Below are 17498 nucleotides of genomic sequence, written 5' to 3' on the forward strand. Positions count from 1 at the left end.
CAAGGACAAAATGTTCAGTACAACATCAATGCCTTAAATACAAACTTGAACCACCTTCTTTAATTTTGATAACAAAGTAACTTTTTATTGTATAGAAAAATACAAGTTATTTTGTCTTGTTTTATCTCAGCCTCTGTGTGTTGCAGAAAGAGAGGACTGAGTGGTCATGATTTCCTGAAACGTGGTTAACAGATATGGGCCAGGAACAGGTGTGTCAAATAGACAACAAAAATTCTGCAAAGGAAATGCCCAAAACATGATGATGAAGACCTAATTCCACCTGCACACCTGGATAGTAGCATGTGGTGTGTGTGTGTGTGTGTGTGTGTGTGTGTGTGTGTGTGTGTGTGTGTGCGAGGCTCTGGTGGGAGACACAACTTGATATGATTCAGTGCAAAACAAGTAAAACATTTTAAATATCAGATATCCCAGTCGCAAAGCAGCATCAAAACATTAACACTGAAACATAAGATATGCATAAACAAACTTATTCTTTGTAGTGTGTGTGGGTGTGTGTGTGCAAAATCATCTGTTGTTGATGTTGTGTAATGCATTGTGCTGTGTGCTATGTCACAGCTGGCTCAGCATCAGCAAAAAAAAAAAAGAAAAAAAAAGGCGTGAGTGACGTTGTCATCTCATGTAATGTGTGATGGCTCGCAAGGTGTAAAGAAGGGCTGCCTGTAGCCGGGCTTCCATCACTATAAGGTTTGCATGAACCTGTGGGAAAAAAAAGAGAAAAAGAAATGTCATTACCTCTAGGTTACTAGGTGACACACTTTCAAGTCCTGTCTGTAACGTTTCCCTCTCTAATGACATTTAAAAAGGAAGGGAAAAGAGGACACACAGAAATGTCAAATGATTCATTCTTTGTTAAAACGGGTACCAAAGAGAAACGACGTGTTAAAATGTCAAATGATTCATTCATTGTGACTGGAGACCACTGGGTCAGGTGCGTATTTGAGCTCATTCATACCTTTTCAGAGTGTCTGAAGTGCCTCCAGAAGGCGTGGTAAATGTGGGTCGTGGTCTGCTCGGGGTGACAGGCCATGGTTTTAACAAACACCTTGAGGGAGCGCTCCAACAGCACGTTCACGCTGCCATAGTCATAATCATCATATCTGCATGTGTAGAGTGACAAAAGTTAGTGACACAGCAGAGACAAAAACACATTTTAAATGGTTCGCAGAGTGCTACACTGACCGTATCCCGTAGAGGCAGTGGATGTAGTTCCACAGAGCTTTCCTCAGGGTGTGAGTGTCCACACCTTCATGCATGGCCATCCTGTGGTATGTCAAGTTGCTCACCACCTGGAATGTGACAATTTAGTCACATTTTAATGCACTGAAACCACCTGGCCTCTTTTAGTGAATCAGCTGAGATTCTGCAATCCAGGGCCAAGATGGTGAAGAGAAATTTCATCATCTGGTTGTCAGGACGGATATTTCAAAACTTTAAGTTGAGTTTTCCCCACATCTACTAAATTTTGTTCTTTTTTCCCCTGTGTGTACTGCCAATCTCTGGGCTTTGTTCGCACACAACAGTCTCTGCAGTTTTTTCAGAATGGTGCAAAAAAACCTAAAACATCCACTGAGCGGCAGTTCTGCAGACGGAAACACCTTGTCGATGAGAGAGGTCAGAGGAGAATGGCCAGACTGGTTGGAGCTGACAGAGAGGCTGCGGTTACTCAGATAACCACTCTTTACAACTGTGTTGAGCAGAAAATCTTCTCAGAATGCACAACACATCCAAACCTTGAGGCTGATGGGCTACAACAGCAGAGGACCACGTCGGGCTCCACTCTTGTCAGCCAAGAACAGAAATGTGAGGCTGCACTGGGCACAGGCTCAGAAAAACTGGACAGTCAAATGCTAGAAAAACACAACCTGGTCTGTTGAATCTGGATTTCTGCTTTGGTGTCAACAGCGTGTATCCAGGTGGCAGACCCCACCTACCCTGTGTCAACAGGAATCAACAGGTGGTGCTGGGGAATGTTTTCTTGGCACACTTTGGGCATCTTAGTACCAATCAGTTGTTGTTTTTTAATTCCACAGTCCTATCTGAGTATTGTTTGTGACCAAAGCAAATGTGGTCTCAAACCGGTTTCATGAATATAACAGAGTTCAGCATACTTCAGTGGCGTCCCCAATCAACAGATCTGAATGTATGTAATGGGATGTGATATAACAGCAGAATCTCAAAATAATGTTTCCAGTATCTTGTGAAAACCACCAAGAACTGAGGCTGGTATAAATACAAAGGGAGGCCCTACCCAGTTATCTACTTGTGTTAAAACTGTGGGTACCTGGAATTTCTCATCCAAGAGCTGGCCCATGTCTGGCAGTAGTCTGTTGACCAGGGAGAAGCCATGGTCCTCCCATGAATAGTCCTGCACACATCAGACACCAGCATCAACAAACACAGGCCTAAGAACAATGAGCAGGCACTACACTCAGGCAGCAACCTATCTTCATTATCAACTGATGTCTGTATAATTTTATGATCAGTTGGTTAGTCGTATAATCTTTGAAGTGACCTAAAATAGTCAGAAATGTCGATCACAAAACCAAAATATATTCAGTTTACAACTGATAAAAAAGAAAAAAGTAGCAACTCATCACATGTGAGAAGCTGGAATCTGCATGTTTGATCATTTATCAAATACTTTAAAAACTGTTAATTTATTATCTGTCAACTGTCAACTAATCATTTCAGCACTACCCTGCACAAAAATTAATTAATCGACTGTGAGCTTGTGTCATAGTCTATCTGCAAAAATAACTAACTTCAACCGCCTCAAACTACCTGTGCTCTCATGGTGGGTGGTGCCTGCTCTCCTCTGGGTGCAAAGTCCTCATATCTGAACTCTGGATCCTCCACTAGGCGCAGCACCAGGTCAGGTGGGGCTCCCCGCACCACCGCTGAATAAACACAACAAACAGGAAGACGTGATTAAACAAATGTCAGCTGGGTGAACAACAGAGCGCCGGGCGCGATCAACAGGCGCGTTTGTACCTGTCGGTATGCTCTCGCTCCTCTCCCTCTCAAAGCGGGTAACCATCTCCTCCTGCGTGCACTCCTCCTCCTCCTGCTGCTGCTGCAGCTCCACCATCCTCTTCATCAACACCTCCACCTCCATCGCACCATCAACCAACTGGGGAAGAAAAAGAGAGATGAGGGCTTAAGGAACTTTGTTGTTTTAACAGTAAAATAAACTATGTGAATCAAGCTGTGTGTCCTGTTGTTATCAAACCGGCGTAACTGGTGAAACAACGCTGGAATGAACCTCATTCACTTGCACTGTATTTTAGACTCGTCAGACGACTGCGTGACTCACCTCTTGCCTGCTGTCCTCGTGAGCTGGGCTGTGGGGGCTACGAGGAAGGTGACTGGGTGAAGGAGGCTGGAAGGTGTAACCGCCAATGTGGTCAGGTTCAGGGTTTAAGCCGCAGCCCCACACAAACGAGCAGAGCGAGTGGGCGTGTGCCATCAGGACCACGGCGTGGATGAGTTCAGCCAGTGACCAGCGAGGCTCTACGCCAGGACACACCAGCTCCTGCAGGGCAGAAAGGTGGATGATGTTGGAGGGAGTTAATGAATTTAGTGCTGCAAACTTAGTGTCTGTCATTCAGCATCCAAATTCTGAGTGTGTAAATTGATGCTCTTTATAGTGTCCTAACAACAGAGCGAACAGCGTTTCTGGTAGCAACCCCACAATGAACTGCATTTTACAGATATGAAACTACACCTGTCACTGATGACACAAAATGATGATGACTAGTAAGTTTCCAAAATGAAGTGAGTAAAGTGAGGTCATCAAATCAGATACAGTATAAGCCACAAATCCAGTGTATTAAATCATTTTAGTATTACAGTATATGATGAGAGTATGAGCAAAAAGTGAGAGAACTGGTGAGTCAGACACAGCGAGTGAGTGGGCGAATGGGTACTGTGTATGACCTGGATGTGCTGCTGTGTAATGAGCCAGGGTCTGTGTGCCAGCAGTTTGTTGAGCGTCTGCAGGCTGCGGAGTTTAGTGGGAGCGTACTCCAGGCCGTTCAGCCAGCTCTCCTCTCCTCCGGCCTCCAGGAAGCCCGCGCTGTGGTGCTGCACCAGGTATGAGCAGTGGTGTCGAGCCGCAGCCTGCGAAGCATCGGGAGGAGCCCAAGTTAACAAGCGAGGAAACAAACACGGTACCCTGTTCCTTAAAAACGAAGTTACGTAATGCAGAACTGACTGTGCTCATAAATATTAAGGACCTATAGGTTAAAGCAACACAGCTGAACTTTTCCACCCTTAGATCATTATTACGCTAATGACTGGCATTTCTTGAAGTGAAAGGACAGCTAATGTGATATATGTACAAGCAATGAGAGTTATTAAATGTTTATGGCTGGACCACAGTCTTGGGCAGACCTGCTGGTGACTCGCTACGATGCAGCAGCAGGATAAATCTCAAGAGGAAAATAGCCTGCCAGGTGCATTTTGCATCTGTCATCTTTGTCTTTAGTTTAAGATCAGATAGTTTTTTCCATCTTTTCTACTTTTCTACAAAATCTCAGGACTTTTCCATCACTGTCATTGTTTTCCATGGGCAACATTAGTCATTTTCTCATTTTAAAAATGTGTCTTTTTGTTTAAAAGTCAACTTTAGCAACTGTACGGCTCTTAAATTTACCTACAACCACTGATTGAAATCTTTGCAGATTTGTGTTTCCACGTATCAGTCAGTGAAGAGTAAATTAAGTCAGAGACAAACTTGACATTTAAGAATATATTTTCTAGGCCTTTTAAATCATTTGATATATAGGTATATGTATCAAATCTGTTCCTTCTTCAGCAGGTAATGAGTTCTGTATTCATAGAGCTGCATTGGTTCAGCTGACACTTATGAGTCAATGACCTGTTACACAAGTCCAAGGTAGAACATCAACATGACACCACATCAAAAACATCTGGTTGTTTTGTAGTCTAGTCTAGTGTAATATGTCTTGGGGCATAAACTGTCCAACTGTGTAACATTTGTAGTTTTAACAATATGCACACCTGTGTGTAACAATGACATTCACTGGTTGGTTAAGGGGCCTTTTCACAGCTGCAGCAAATAAAGTTACCAACAAGTTTGATTAAGGTTCGTTAAGAAGAGCTGACAATAGTCATTACTGTCGGTGCCTGCACAGCACCTAAACCAAACTTAACTTCATTCATTTTATTAGCTGCAGGTGTGTGCGTCCAGCAGTGGCACAATAAAAGCTTCTGTTGAAAATGTGGAAAAGCAAAGGTGTAGCGATATCACTTCACTATGAGGGCCGCTTCAGCCAGTGAGCTCATCTGAATGCATTTTATTGGTCACTTGAACTGAACTGACTGGGACTGTAAAAGCAGTGGGCTGCAGCGGAAACACCATTACAGCAGTATTAATATAACTGCAACATTGTGGTTCTGTCTAATCACCAGTGGAAGCAGGAATCACAGCACCACCATAAAACCATAATTATTAAATGTGTGTATGAAAAGAAACAAATCATAAAAACACTTTAGCGCCCTTGACTCAGTCACAGAAACAGAGAATAATAGCTGCAGAGTCTGTCATTATTTTGAATGTTTCAGCTATTAGTCCTGTAATATCTTGCCAATGCTTGAAAAGGATAAACTGAATGTACCTGTAGCCTTTCACAAACCAATTACCGGCTTTAGAGCATTTATAGCTGTTATTATTTCAGGCTCATTTGACACAAAAAGAAAAAAATGCAGTTGCAAATAAACACAATGCACACACATGGTCACTACTCCTTTAAAAAATTACTCAAATTTATGAGCCTATGTGAGTAATAGGCTCATAAATTTGTAAATTACTTGTTTACATCTTTAATTTTAACCTGCAGTGTCACTGCTAACACAGCACTGACATGTTGGAAAATCTAACCACAACAGCCCTGTTTGTAGCCAAGAACAACCTCAATGTTAACAAATATTGATGGAATTCATTTGTATTCACCTTGTCTTATAAGGGCTCACTGTGCTTGTATAGATCAATCTATGCACCGCAAATCAAATGCAACTAATCTAAGGTGGCAAACAATGCTCCAGCTGATGTAACACCAATATCAATGAGAACAGACACGTGACTGACTGTGCTCTTTTCATTTGGAAAACATCAACTCAATTTTATATTCAGCTCATTGCAAAAAAACTAAAAAATTTCTTGCTGAAGATTTTTGCATTTTTATCATGGTTACTGTGTCTAAGATAAAGCTTCTTTATTTTCAGGGCAGTACATCAGGCTCAGGTGTCTGAGCTGAAAGTTCTGAAAAGGTGTCACTGGTTAACAATCATTTATTGTGGTTTTCTTACCATAACAGCAATGTAATGTCTCCAGTGGCGGGGCAAGGGGCCGTCCAGCTCCAACAAAGCATGCTGGGTCCTCAGGAAGCAGCTGAGGTAGGCAGGGTGCAGTGCCATCACCATGGTGATATGGTCCACACGGCCCAGTGAAAGAAAGGATTTCGATCAGGATGTCTTGATCGGGCCCTTCTTTCAGCATCTAAAGCAGAAGAGGAGAGAGCTGATTCCCTGCCAACTGACTGCATGTTATATTTTCTACTACGCTTGAGGACACACTGGCAATGATTCACTTAGAAATGTTTCTATTATGGCCAGAAGCAGGCATCCGTATGAGAAAATGTCCTGGGCTGATACAACACTCCCACTTTCTCCAGTTGGAGTGAGTCACATATGAAACCAGCATTTTCAGTCATCAGCTTTGGCAACACATCCTTGGTGTTGCTTCTGTTGATAACATGAAGCAACAGGCACTGCGGTATTGCAGCAGAATAATTAGCCACAGAGCTTATTCACCTCTTTAGTCATAGATATAATAAATACGTGGTACACAGAGTCTTTCCTTACAAAGATAAAAAGAAATCTGAGCCAATGCAGAAGAAAATTGAATGTTTAGAAATAAGCATACAAACACTGAACTAGGCCACTGTTAGCACCAATTCAACAATTCTATATTAACCTTAACAGCTGGCACAAATATGTATGTGAACTACACTGAAATCAACTTACGAGACTCTAGCTCTAATATGTGGATATAAGAGCTTTTATGAATAAACATTTAATGACCAAAAAAAAAAAAAAACCCAACAAAAAAACAACAATACTGGCTACCCACATTACTTTTTTTGTGATTTAACACTACTAAGACATTTTATGGAAGTTACACTCAGGGCATCCAATATGACAGTTAATGGGTTGTAATGTCTATGGACAAATGTACTTAAACAAGTCATTCACACCTGTTTTGCAGGAATAAAGGCACTTGGACCCGAGGCCAGAGCCCGAGGTACTTCAACTCCTTGTTCCTGGTGGTAAGAAGAAAGACACAGAGAGTAAATTACACAGTGAAACAACAATTATTCAATTGATTCAATTCAGCTCCTGATTAATCTGCCACTTCTCTTCTCAGTTACTCGTTAGATCTATTAAGTGTTGCTTGTTTTGTCTTATCAACAGTCTTTGAGTTTAGTAAAAACAGCAAACTGAAAAGCTGGAAATAGTTAAATAATCAACAAACTGTTTAAAGCTTTACTTTAAATGACTTAAATCTGGATTTATGAATGACTGCATTATAAAAATGTTTTGAGCGAATAATCTGAACTACAAGGTTAGACTGTTAGTGAATTAACAACATTTAACAATAATATTTAACATCTTTATAATATTCCATGTGGAATATTTCAAGATAAACGAAAGATATCTGGAGACAGCTTCGACCCCCTTGAACTTGACAAGGCCTACTTATCTAGTGACAGCTGAACTGTAACTGGAGAGACCCGTTTCATAACTTGCAGCCCATAAAATTACATACAATTTTGACCAAGCCATGCCTAAATCTCACCGACATCCTCGGAAAACCATAACCAGAGAAACCGCAACTTGTTATTTCCAAGAAAAGGTATATAAACTAAATGCGCGTTCAAACTCAGCCTGACTTCACATTTCGAGAAAGCTTCAGTGCGCTGAGAGGAGACTCTGGGGGTGTGTCTGCTGTGTTTTTCAGGGCGCCGGGAGGGGGCGTGTCCGGCCTGCTTGTTTGTGCACACCGCAGCTGAGTCTTGCATCACCTTCTACAGTTCAGCGTCTGATGAAATGACCCGCAATCTGACAGAAAATGGTAATCAGCTGATAACTATGGCTGATCAACTGCAAGGTTATCACGTCTATTAATAAATCATTCACCTGATCTTGGAATTTCATCATAAAAAGGAAAAGTAATAGCCCTAGAGATATGGCAAACTTTTCTACATTATTAATATACAGTACTTCTTGTCGGAAAATCCGCCCCATAGCTTCCCCATCGCCCACCTCCCTCTGTGTTCCTGCAGGTCGGTAAATATTATGAAGCACAGAGAACTGTAAATAGTGTCCCTTCGTTACCTGTGCGGTCCGCAGCAGCTCGGTCGCCTTCCCCCGTACCTCCTGCAGCGGACACGACAGAGACAGCCGAAGCAGATGCAGAAGAGTTTGTTTAGTCAGTCGTGCTGAACCGGGTCGGTCCAGTCCTAAGCACACCAGAACCCCCTGGCTCAACTCCTCCAGAGCCGCAGCTCGCTCCTCTTCGTCTCTGCTGCACAGTCGCGCTAAGCTTTTCACAGTCGGGACAACGTCGGATTCTGACTCGGACAGGTGACGACATGAGCGGCCAGAACCGGACACTCGCCCCGGTGTGTTTTCTCCATTAGCCTGGCAGGTCAAACCTGCCGGAGGGTCACTAGCCATCTCCTTTCTTGGTCCCCGGAGCTCCTCGAGACTGGCTGTTGAAGCACCTGGGCTACCTGACGTTACTGCTAGCCGCTGTTAGCTCAAGTGTTAACTTCGCCCTAATGCAAGCGTAAGTTTTCTAAACTGCCAAATACTGGACGTGTCTGTTCCCAGTCTCCGTTCACTGCGCAATCATCTGTTCCACAAATCATTAACGCAGACGGACTACCTTCAAGGAAGTCGGGTATTCCCCTTTCTCATACCGGACTCCCTGACCGTAGAGCCGGTCTGCCGGTTAGCTCGCTGAGCTAGCCTGGCCGCTGTTAGCAGATGCTGCAAAGTGTTTCAGCGGCGCATTTGACGATGGATCGATAATAAAAACACCGTGAGCCAGTGTTTGTGTTTGAACTTGACTCCGTGAATATAGCACAGTCTATTTTAAGTCTAAATTCAGATTGCATGAAGCACCAAGATGGATTTGCAGGTTTCAGTCGCTGGTTTGTTTCAGCTGATCAGGAGAGCTTTTTTCCTCTTTATGCTACGTCATCGTGACGCGCCCTGAAACTTTCCACTAATGAGCTGCACAACACGGCGCATTATTTCTGCTAAATTATAAATACATTTTTATATTTATGTGCTATAGAACTACCTTTTTTAACATTTCAGCTTACAGAAGTGTATTGGTCTGTGGGTTTCACTTCTATTGGAGATTTTACTCGCATTTGCCATTAAGTAAACTGTTATGAGCTTATCCATTAAAAGGCATAATTGTTACCAAAGGTTATACTAAAATTGATAGAAAATTGATATAGTAATATATAAGTTTGACTATAGCTGAGTATTTACTTTTATTGCATTATTGGTTTAATAATGTTTATCATGTGGTGTATAAAATACCAACACTGATGGCGAATGCCCATCACACTTAAGATTAAAATTAAAGGCCAGTAGTTTCATTTTGTGTCAAATACATGATTACTGTTTATTTCAGCACTACATTACTTCCGTGGCTGCAATGTAATGAAGGGGTAAACCTTTTCTTGACAAGGAACTCCAAGGATCCACAATAGATTATGGATCCAATTTTGATTTTGTCCTGATCATTGCAATTTAAGAATTTTAGTACTCTAAAGTAATTTTTAGGGACTGCAATTTGGCAATGAACTGAAACTGCTCGCCATTTTTCTGGGAACATCCATGTAGCCCCCCTGGTCCTCAAAGCCCACCTTTTGGAGCCACAGAGCACAGAGATATTTTGTTTTACAAACTCCTTTATGCTAAATTAACTGAAGCCATGAACATTTGAACATTTGTGTATATTTCTCTGTGTCTGTGTGTGCATGTGTCTATAATGTTAATTTGGCATACAATAGTTTCACAGTTTTATAATATTTACTTCCTGAATCACCTTTATTTAGGAAAATAAAAAACATCAATGGTGTTGCCTTATTATCAGACATATATCTTATATTAATTTACCTGTATATATATATACCATATATAATATTAGATACTTTTGAGTGGGGGTAAGAGAAGAAAGGTGAAGCCTAAAGATATGAAGGGAGAGAGAAGGAAAGATGATAGTGACATATTAACAGACAAACAGGTGAAAGTGATGTGCTGCTCCGTTTGACAAGACACAGACTCTTTGGGATTTGGGAAGATTCAAAACTGTGGCAGCAACTAAGAAAAAAACCCTTCAGTGTACCGTCACCGTTTCCCTATGAGGGAAGACTTTTATTAACAAACACACAGGCTGGCTATGGAGGATGTCCTTCGGAGCGTGCGTGCACACACACAAAGGTGTGGTCCCCATGGCAACTGGCACTTTGTGTCCCAGGAGACCCAAGGGTGGAAGAGGTAAGACCGAGAGAGGAGGAGGCTGAGGTGGTTTGGGAGAGTGCAGGATACAAGCAGAGGTCAGGGTTCATATATACACACACACGGGTTCCTCTTCAGTATTTTACAGGAAGTAAAAATTGTTTGTGTGTGTGTGTGTGTGTTTGTGTGTGTGCAGATGTAAGGGAAAAGTGGGAAGTGAGTCCTTAGACGATTTTGTTCTCCAGCAAGGCGATCCTCTTCGACATACTCTCTAGTAAGATTTTGTCAAGGAGAGCAATGATGAAAACAATCAAAAAGGCAAGAAATATGACGGCAGCATTAAAAGCCTCCTTCCTAACATCATATTCTCAGACCATTTCACTTGTTGTAAAGGATATATTTTTTTGTTAGTGCCTGTAGGGCATCTTCTACTTTCTTTTGGAACTTTACAAGGGAGTCACATTCACAAGGGTCCTCCTCTGTGGATCAGAAAACACAAGTTCAAGTTTTGTGTTATTGTACTTGTATGTATAGTAATTATGTCAGTATTTACTAATGTTTGTATTTAATGTCAACTTCTGACCTTGGCAGATGTTAATCTGCAGCTTCTTGGCGATCTGGGTCATGGCCTTAAAGTCAGCGGTGTAGAAGTAGTGCTCTCCAGTCGGCTCAGAGGCAATCTCTTTCAGCTCATCCTCCACTGCATTGCCCACTCCAACAGCATACATCTTAAAGCCTGCAACATGGCATAAGTAGGTATTTTATTAGTTTACTTGCGCTACACTCATATACTGAGACATAATCTTTCCTCCCCCTCTTACCATTTTCCTTGGCCTTCCTGGCAGCATCTCCGATGTAGTCTTGGCTACGTCCGTCAGTGAAGACGATGCCCACCTTGGTGACTCCAGGCCGGGCGCCCTGACCTGGGTTGAAGCTGTTGTCTAGCAGGTAGCGGAGGGCCTGACCTGTCATGGTTCCCCTCTCCATGTAGGCCATCTTCTTCACAGCATCCTTCAGGTCTTTCTTGTTGTTGTAGCGGCCCAAGGGAAACTCCTGTGGGGGGAGGACAGAAACAGGATGCTGATAAGAGAGGAAAAGAAGTGGCTTATTCAGGTGAAACTGTGAGCAAAAGACAGACACACACCTGTCTGACTGAGCTGGAGTACTGCACCAGTCCAACATGGGCCTTGTTTTCAGAGACATCCAGCTTGTCAATGATCTGGTTGATCCACTTCTTGACCAGCTCAAAGTTCTCGGGGCGAACGCTCTTAGAGCCATCGATCAGGAACACCACATCTGTCGCAGAGTTGCTGCAAGCTGGTGATATCACACACACATACAGACACAGACACACACACACACACACACACAGAAGCATTTTAATATGGTAACACAATGATCATGCTTGGACAAATACCTTCATACACACACATACACACAACTCACCGCTGCAGCTGCGACCATCGTCCATGAGGGTAAAGCCATCTTTGCAGGCACACTTGTATGATCCGGGGGTGCTGATGCATACCTGCTCGCAGTCGTGATCCCCAGTGGCACACAGGTCCGACACTGTGTGTGTGCGCGCGTGCAGAACACACACATACACACAGTAAATATGTAGAGGCACATATACACACAAAGGAGGGGGAGTGAGTGGTTGGAGTTAGGAGGAGAGAATGAAACTATGTCAGTATGAAAATCTACCATTGATTTTTTTTAATGATCCACTGTGACCTGCAGTTGACCTCAACAGTGTTTAACATGCGTGGGTGATGCATAATGATGCGTAAATCCAGTGGATCCTTAAAACAAACAGGTGGAAAAGATTGGAGTAGCCTTAAATAAACAACATCTGTCGGCCAGTTTTCTAAATGCGATGCTTCAGGCTCATCCAATAACAATCCAACACTGCGATCATGCAGCTCTGCCCTTGGACGAAACGTCTGCAGGAAGACTGGCTGCTGCAAAGCGGGTGGCAGGCAGCAGTCAAAACTGCCGCAGAGTGGGAGCGCCAAAGGGCATCACTAATTAGAGGTTTAATGATTGGCACTAATGGATCGGTAATTACAGAGAGATCAGTCTCGCCTCTCGGTTATGTGAGAGTTGACTGAGGAACAGGAGCAAATTTCGTTCCAAAAGGTTGTTCCTGCCCTAATGCCCTCGTGCAAATGGGGGATATTTAATGAGTTTGAACAGCTGACTGAATATACTGTAGTCTTGTTGAGGAAGAATTGAGGACAAAAGGGAGGGAACAATGAATCGGAATGAAAAGATGACAGTCCTGACACCTTACCCTCAGTATAGGGAGGCCAGCAGACAGCTCTCTCCATGGGGATGAAGGCATGGGTAATTTCTTTTCAGCCATCCCTGACTATTTCTTTAACTGAAAACTTATCCCTCTTTTGTGCTCTCCATCACACTGTAAACATAAACCAAAAGAGCACCCCTCATCTTTCCCTCCTCTTCTCTCACTTCCTCTTCCCTCTCCTCCCTTCTTACCACAGAAGGCCTCCTGGAACTTCTTGGTGAGTTTCTCGATCACGCTGTAGCTCTCCACGTAGTCCACATGGTCGTCCAGAGGATCGCTGGCCATCTGCTTCAGAGTGCTCATGTCCACACGTCCCACGCCGATGGCAAAAATCTCGATGCCGGCGTCACGAGCACGCTGAGCCACATCTTTCACGTTGTCCTGGGGGCGCCCGTCTGTCACGATAATGGCGACCTGTGATGGAAGAGGAGGAGAAAGTTAGATATGGTGCGATTGAGCAGAGTTATGAAATGTGGTGTGAGACTGAAAGTAAAATGTGTGTCTGACCTTGCTGATGTCAGGAGATTTGACACGAGCGCCCTCGCCCTCACTGAAGGCCACATTCAGGGAGAACTGGATGGCCAGACCGGTCATTGTTCCAGTGGACAGGGGCTCGATCTTGGTCACAGCCTTAATCAGTCCAGCTTTGGTGCGGTGAGTCTTAAGAGACACCTACAGTTGCATAATAGCAAGGTCAGCCAGGGTGTGTGACATAAAGTGGTTCAACAAATGATGTTAACATGTTAATAAACCATACCTCGTTCTTGACGCGGCTGGCGTAGTTGACAACTCCCACGCGGGTGGCGTTGGGTCCAACATCCAGCCCCTCGATGACCTTAGCCAGGAAGACCTTGACCTGTTCAAACTCTGAAGGACGAACACTCCGACTGCTGTCAATGATGAACACGAGGTCTGTGGGACGGGTTTTGCACAAACCAGCCGCTGCACACAGAGACAGGAGAAATGCGATGATTATGTAATCACATTTTAAGTGTTTGTATAAAATTTATAAGTCGATGAAAAAGAATTCCAAATATGAAGATGGCAATAAACTGAGTTATTGAGGGAGGAAGAAAAGGGGGAGGGTGGGAGGAGCATGGGGAGAAAGGAGGTAGTGAGAAGAGAAGGGGAGGGGAGTGGGTGATGGAGGCCGGTGAGATGTATGTAAGAGAAAAACAGGATGCACAGTTTAGAGAGGCAAAGGTGGAGGGAGAAATGGAGGAAAGCTCGGCCAGAAAAACAAGCAGGAAGGAGAGAGAAAGATGAGATGAGATGGCACTAGCTTTTATATTTTTTAAAAGCCTCTGACGTATCTTACATAAAAATATCAATAAATTATTATTAGTTGATTGACAACTCAGGAAATTCAATCCACTGAGGAAAAAGAACATGAGATGTGGTTAAAATTTCAGAAATAGCTCAGAAAAAGTCAAGATTTTTTCATTGAAATTATACTGATGTGTATATTTTTGCTGAACAAACTTTACTACTTCAACTGAAAACACCCGACAGGAGCTAACTTATGAGCGTGTGAAAGAGAAGTGATTTTGTGATAGTGTCTAATAATAATGAAGCAGAGGGCAGGCAGGATTTTCGGTGTGAGCTCAGGCGTTTGTGGCCTTGTTAGACTAATTGCCGGCTTGCTAAAAAACTTCCAGTGTCTGTTAAACATCACTGATCTCCCTTCTCACCCTTCACCTCTCTCCCTCCCTCCAGTTTTTCCTCCTGCCAACTTCTGACACTTTTTCTCTCTCCCTCTCTCTCTCTCTCTCTCTCTCACAAACACACACACATGCGTAAGCACAGAGCACCAACTGCTACACTCCATCCTGAAACAGTCATCCTAATTGTGCACGTACACTCGTTGAAGTCAGCCAGCAACACAACAAAACAATAACTGTCTGTGATACTGACTAATCATCCAAAAGCAAGAACTTCTGATCAATAAACGTCCAAAAACACCAAAATGAATAAATCTACAAAGCTGTGGAATTACATTCTTTTGTATTAACAAAATAAGGGTCCCCTCAGATGTTGGATTAACACAGGATTAACTAAACAGAAACAGAAACTAAACAGAAATTCAACTTTTTCAGTGTCTTCCACTCTACAGAACAAAAATTTCCAATGCAATTGGTGCAAACAAATCATACAACCTTGGATATATGGAAAAGACTGAAACAAAGACATGAAATACAGTTGAGTCCTTCACTACACAGAGAAATTGACTTTTGGGAGAGTATCTTTCACCTCGGTCTGAATCACCTGTTGAGATCAGATTTCTGGTTGGCATTATAAAAGTGACCCAGACTGAGGTTAATTTCTCTCACAGTCCACATTTTTTGAGGATGAGTGGAAACTATTATTAGATGTAACATTCAGTCATCACACCATCACCACACAGGACTGAGATCAACTAAGGAGGTTAAAGGTCATCATTCTTACCCATGGCAGCAGCCGTGCGGAGGTCAACGGTGGCTTGAGCTCCCATTAGGCCAAGCAGCAGCAGGAACAACGGCGGGGTAGGCGTCATGGCGACAAGCGACAAGAGGGGTGACGACTAAAGCGCTGGGGGGTTGCGAGCACGTCTGCAGACGGTCCTGGAGTGAGAAGCCAGAAAGGAGACAGAGCAGGGCGAAGGGAGTTCCAGGCGAGGGGGACGGCCACAAAGTGAGACTGAGTGACTCTGGGCTGCAGGTTATCAATGCAAGTGCTTCACACACTCTGCCCACAGACAGCCCCCCCCACACACACTCTATAGCTCCTGTGTGTGTGTATGTGTGTGTGTGCATCTGTGGGTAAGAAAGGGAAATACCTGCTCTGGGAGGACCTAAAATGGTGGGCAGGGAAAGACAAACACACCTTGATATGGCTAGGATGGACAGGTATGTGTGTGTGTGAAAGTAGTAAAATTTGTGTGGTGTGTGCGCTTGAGGGCCTGAGTTTGTACAGTATATGTGTGTGTGTGTGTGTGTGTGGTGTGTGTGTGTGTGTGTGTGTGTGTGTGACTGGCTGGGGGTACAGGAGCGGCTGGGGTTTGGTGCAGAGTGCCCGCCAGTGCGGCCGCCCCAAGTTGGATTTGGCCAAAGCTCAAATAAACACCAACATGAATTCCTCTTTTCTCCCCGTGTTCCCGCGTATAGCAAACACACATTTATGGCGCGGAAGTGAAGGAGAGCCACCGTACACAGCCTACAGTGTTCCCGCCGCTCTGCACGTTGGCATGTGTGTGCATTTCTGCATAAGCATGCATTTCTGGATAACTTGGAGGTATACGCGCCAATTCCTGGTTTTCTAGGTTCAGCTCAGTTCAGTTCAGTGTTCCTGGGTTATACGCAACATTCTGTGTTTCTCTGTCACTTGTTTGGTCATTTTCTCTCATCTAAATCTTCTCTCATCCCTCCTACTTTGCGTTTTTGGGGGGGGTTTTAAATCATTTATCATATTAAATGTGCAGTACGTTTACCACAGATCAGATCACACAACTTAACAAACTGAAAACTAAAGATTCCTTGATTGCAACGAGATCAAAAAAATAACTCCTCTTCCCGCCTATTTCTCCATTACTCTCCTCTCCACTGTCAGGTAGGCAGTGGGCCCCAGTGGAGTAAATACAGTAGGAAAACACACTTTCATCAATAAGCTCACATACACACTTTTAATCTCTCTATAGAGTCCACATACACACCAAACAGAGACCCCTCTTTTCCCTCAAACATCCCACTCCGCCCGACCCAACCCTGCATTCCACTACCCTCCCTCCACACACACACAACCCGAACAAGCCGCAATTGAGGTGGTAGTCTGAGGAGGGGAAGAGGAGTTGGGGCTTGGGCTGTAAAGTAACTAACCAGACAGATTTTCTAATGAACCGAACAAGCTGTAAAATCAACTGTGTGTGTGTGTGTGTGTGTGTTATGGTGGTGATGGGTTGGGGATGAAAGATTCGTGATGTTATTCCTGGACAGGGTGCCATCTCTGGGAATTGGCTATTTGGCTTATAAGAGAAGACACAACACACACACACATACACCCCACACAACACGTACACATATTTATGCAAATGCACAAACATATACAGTAAATACACACAAACAGAAACACACACAGGTTATGTAACCCGGACTGCTTGGCAGGCGGGACAAACACAAACACAAGCAGGTAGCTGGATGAGCCGTACCTGCATCCATCAGCGTTTCTGAACTATTTCACAACTCCATGACATTCACTCATTTATCATCCTGTGTTTACACATGATCAGTTACACACTGATAGAGGAGGACTGTTGAGAAAACTGATAAATATGACAAGTCTGCCGCAAAGCTGCAACTAAAATATTGGTGACCCTGTTATTTGACATGTGATACACTATTAAGATCTGAGAAGGTCAGTTCCAATAAACCTTTACTATTCTCTTCATATGTCCACAGTAGGGCTGCAACGATTATTTTCACTGTTTCTTTGATCTGTCAGTTTTCATGTCAGGAACATGCTGCACAATTGTCTCCAAAATGCTCTGTTTGTCAGTCCAAACTGTCCAAAATCAAAAAATATTTAACTTCTGACAATAAAGTGAAACAAATCAGCAAATCTTGAACCAGTCGAT

At 43.5% G+C, this 17498-nt stretch overlaps 2 protein-coding genes across 3 annotated transcripts; both read right to left on the minus strand.

The window, feature by feature from the left end:
* Positions 1 to 55: 55 nt before the first annotated feature.
* sesn2 (sestrin 2) lies at positions 56 to 9318 on the minus strand. Its single transcript, XM_018697544.2, is given in 12 exon segments — positions 56 to 717; positions 974 to 1118; positions 1201 to 1307; positions 2303 to 2386; positions 2803 to 2918; positions 3013 to 3151; positions 3335 to 3553; positions 3958 to 4140; positions 6352 to 6495; positions 6497 to 6541; positions 7299 to 7364; positions 8440 to 9318. Coding segments are annotated over 12 exon segments (1677 nt in total). The 5' UTR covers positions 8782 to 9318; the 3' UTR covers positions 56 to 630.
* Positions 9319 to 10468: 1150 nt separating this feature from the next.
* matn1 (matrilin 1) lies at positions 10469 to 15651 on the minus strand. Of its 2 annotated transcripts, XM_018697552.2 has the most exons (10): positions 15338 to 15651; positions 13650 to 13834; positions 13400 to 13564; positions 13084 to 13306; positions 12031 to 12153; positions 11729 to 11901; positions 11406 to 11637; positions 11168 to 11320; positions 10983 to 11063; positions 10469 to 10858 (listed from the first exon to the last, which is right to left on the minus strand). In XM_018697552.2, exons 1-10 carry the CDS (start codon positions 15423 to 15425, stop codon positions 10809 to 10811), a joined length of 1473 nt encoding a protein of 490 aa, XP_018553068.1. In that variant the 5' UTR covers positions 15426 to 15651; the 3' UTR covers positions 10469 to 10808. The 2 variants fall into 2 exon arrangements, with proteins under 2 accessions (XP_018553068.1, XP_018553069.1); XM_018697553.2 differs by lacking the exon at positions 12031 to 12153 and having other exon boundaries at positions 15338 to 15648.
* Positions 15652 to 17498: the final 1847 nt, after the last annotated feature.

The sequence above is a fragment of the Lates calcarifer genome, linkage group LG3, assembly GCF_001640805.2.
Source record: "Lates calcarifer isolate ASB-BC8 linkage group LG3, TLL_Latcal_v3, whole genome shotgun sequence".
Classification (NCBI taxonomy): Eukaryota; Metazoa; Chordata; class Actinopteri; family Centropomidae; genus Lates; species Lates calcarifer.